The sequence below is a fragment of the Myotis brandtii genome, unplaced genomic scaffold (assembly GCF_000412655.1).
Source record: "Myotis brandtii unplaced genomic scaffold, ASM41265v1 scaffold725, whole genome shotgun sequence".
Classification (NCBI taxonomy): Eukaryota; Metazoa; Chordata; class Mammalia; order Chiroptera; family Vespertilionidae; genus Myotis; species Myotis brandtii.
In genome coordinates this window covers 40,605-43,447 of record NW_005370862.1, presented here as the reverse complement: position 1 = coordinate 43,447, position 2,843 = coordinate 40,605, and the positions used below count along the sequence as shown (strand labels likewise).

At 59.7% G+C, this 2,843-nt stretch overlaps 1 protein-coding gene across 1 annotated transcript in view; it reads left to right on the top strand.

Annotated features, from left to right (window-relative positions):
* The window catches only part of ADAM12 (ADAM metallopeptidase domain 12), a gene marked incomplete at its 3' end in the record, with an annotated part of 130,512 nt that overhangs the window by 103,631 nt on the left and 24,038 nt on the right, over window positions 1-2,843 (top strand). Inside the window, exon 11 of the mRNA XM_014530146.1 lies at window positions 2,404-2,556. Coding sequence (XP_014385632.1) covers window positions 2,404-2,556 — 153 coding nt within the window. The remainder of the gene's footprint in view (window positions 1-2,403; window positions 2,557-2,843) is intronic.

Genomic DNA, 2,843 nt, shown 5'->3' with positions numbered 1-2,843 from the left:
TTGAGCCCGGAGGCCGGCCTCTGTGAAGCCACGGAGAGGTGGGCTGTGGGCGGTGCCAGGGTCATTTCGGGTGCCAGGGTCATTTCGAGTCCCAGCCCAGCGGTCCGTTTCCAGAGCCGCCCGTAAAGTTTTACGAGGGAATCATTTTCTGTTTCGTGGGTCCACGGCCGGTTGCTAACAGACTTCGCCACTTCAGATGGGTGTCTGTGTTTCTGGAGGGGGAGGAGAGGGGGAGGCTGCAGGGAGGGTCACAGGCCCTCCTCGGCTTGCTGGCTTGACTGGGCTCCTGCTGGCTTCTCTTGAGCCCGGAGGCCGGCCTGTGTGAGAGCCGGGCCGGGGAAGCCACGGAGAGGTGGGCTGTGGGTGGTGCCAGGGTCATTTCGAGTCCCAGCCCAGCAGTCCGTTTCCAGAGACGCCCGTAAAGTTTTAAGAGGGAATCATTTTCTGTTTCGTGGTTCCACGGCCGGTTGCTAACTGACTTCGCCACTTCAGATGGGTGTCTGTGTTTTTAGAGCCGAAACTCAATTCCGCATAAGCCCGCGGGTTCTGCCGCCAGCGTGCGGAGCTTAAACGTTTCATAACCAATCTGATCAGGTTAAGTGGCTTCCTGGAGTTCATACCCCTTATTCTGTTTCCACACAAACATTCACCTGGAGCCCGGCCGGCGTGGCTCAGTGGTTGAGCGTCGAGCCATGAACCAGGAGGTCAGGGTTCAATTCCTGGTCAGGGCACATGCCCGGGTTGCAGGCTTGATCCCCAGTAGGGGGCGTGCAGGAGGCAGCTGGTCCATGATTCTCTCTCATCCTTGATGTTTCTCTCTCCCTCTCCCTTCCTCTCTCTGAAGTCAATAAGAACATATTTAAAAAGATTCCTCCTGGAAAAGCATACAGGGACGCATAACTTTTAAAAAATGGGTGAAAATGGATGTGGGAAGTAGGAACAAATATGTGGACTGCAGTGAGAATCCTCAAAGCCAGCCTTAAGCGACAGGAAGTAGGTGGGGCCGCTCGGCCTCGGTTGAGATCAGCCTGAGACTCGTTCCTTGTTTGACCCACGGGTAAGAGAGGCGCCCAGTGGGAAGAGCAGGCCTGGCCCCTTGAATTTCTGAAACGCTCACCAGATATGCAAAGATCAGCTGCTCAGCCAGATCCCACACTCCCAGGCTGTCTCCCGGCGCCTCTGAACTTACACCCTCGGTGCCAGAGGCAGCCACGCCTCCTTCAAAGCCTCACAGACGTGAGGAAGGCCCGCGGCGAGGAAGCAGACCCCTCACCCACTGGGAACAGTTTTGTTGTTGGGACAGAGCGGGCGCTGAGCTCGGTGCCTGAAAGCCCTGCTCTGTGTCACACTGGCCCAAGCGGCTGGGTTTGGGGGTGATGCTGTGAAGAAGGAGGTGGGTTTTTTGTCCTCATCACAATGTAAGCCGTTTGTGAGGACCTTTTAAGAGAAGCTGTGCTTACAAGCTCCTATGCGTGGAAGGAAGTCAAACAGCGAGGCCACGGGTAGGGAAGCCAGGCTCTCCCGGTTCAGAAGAAGCGGCGGAGAGGAGTCTGGAGGGGAGCCCTGAAACTCCGAGGGAAGCGTGCGGTCCAGCCCCCGCAGCTGGGCTCGGCCCCAGCCCTTCCCCGGCGTGTGCGGTTCGTGAGGGAGGACTTCCTGAGACAGATTTGCGGGGCGCCCTACAGCGGGAACCGGAAACCCAGACAGGCATGTATTAGGGCGTTCACCCCTCGGAGAACTCGGCTCCCCGACGCCACCCCGTCCTCCGACTGAGGACTCGCGACAGAGGCAGGTGCAGCCTTCATGGCCGGGGGCCCCCTCCCTGCGAGGCCCCACAGGGGCGGTGGGTCTCGGAGGGTCTTTCTCGGAACCACACAGCCTGCGTCCCGGACGCCTCTGGGGAGCCCTCCCCTCGCGCCGGGCAGCGCAGAGCAGGGCCCGAGGCAGGGCCTGCAGCACAGAAACTCCACTCCTGGGCACGGTTCCTGCACGCCCCACTCACTGATTGACTAGTTTTGGTTTATTAACGTGAAGCAACAATGTATTTTTTAAAAAAAATATGTTTATTGATTTCAGAGAGGAAGGGAGAGAGAGAAACATCGATGATGAGAGAGGATCATCGATCGGCTGCCTCCTGTATGCCCCCCACTAGGGATGGAGCCCGCATCCCGGGCTGTGCCCTGACCAGGAATCGAACCGTGACCCTTGGGTCCGAGAGCTGGTGATCTAACCACTGAGCCACGCCGGCCAGGCTGTCCCATCTTTTCAAGCTTTAACGCATCCCTGTGGCTCTCCACGGTTCCTTCCAGGGGAGCTGTCAGGCCCGTGTCGAGAAGACACTCATGGCCGGGGGGTGGGAAGCTGGCAACAGGAGCTGTAGTCTGTGCCCTGTGCTCTCTCGAGGACCACTCGGACAGCCCCCTGGGCGCGGCCGTGACGCTGGCGCACGAGCTGGGCCACAACTTTGGGATGAACCACGACACCCTGGAGCGCGGCTGCAGCTGCCGGACGGCCCCGGACAAGGGGGGCTGCATCATGAACCCCTCGACCGGGCAAGTACTCGCGCCTCCAGCGGCTTCCGGAGTCGGGCCGCAGCTTGACAGGCGTGTTGGGAAACAGTGAGCAGGAAACTCCCCGGGTTTCTGGCCAGAGCACCCGTGGAAGCTTCCAGAAAGAAATCCCTCCAGAGGTGCAAGAGCGAGGGGCCTGTGCTGCCCCGAGAGTCACAGGCAACCAGATTCAACCAGCTGATTGCAACCTCGCTCTCAGCCTGAGGTTGGGGATCATGGGTATAAGGGGGCTGGCTGGGTGTGGGAATGGGGGGGGTGCAAGGGGCGGGCTGG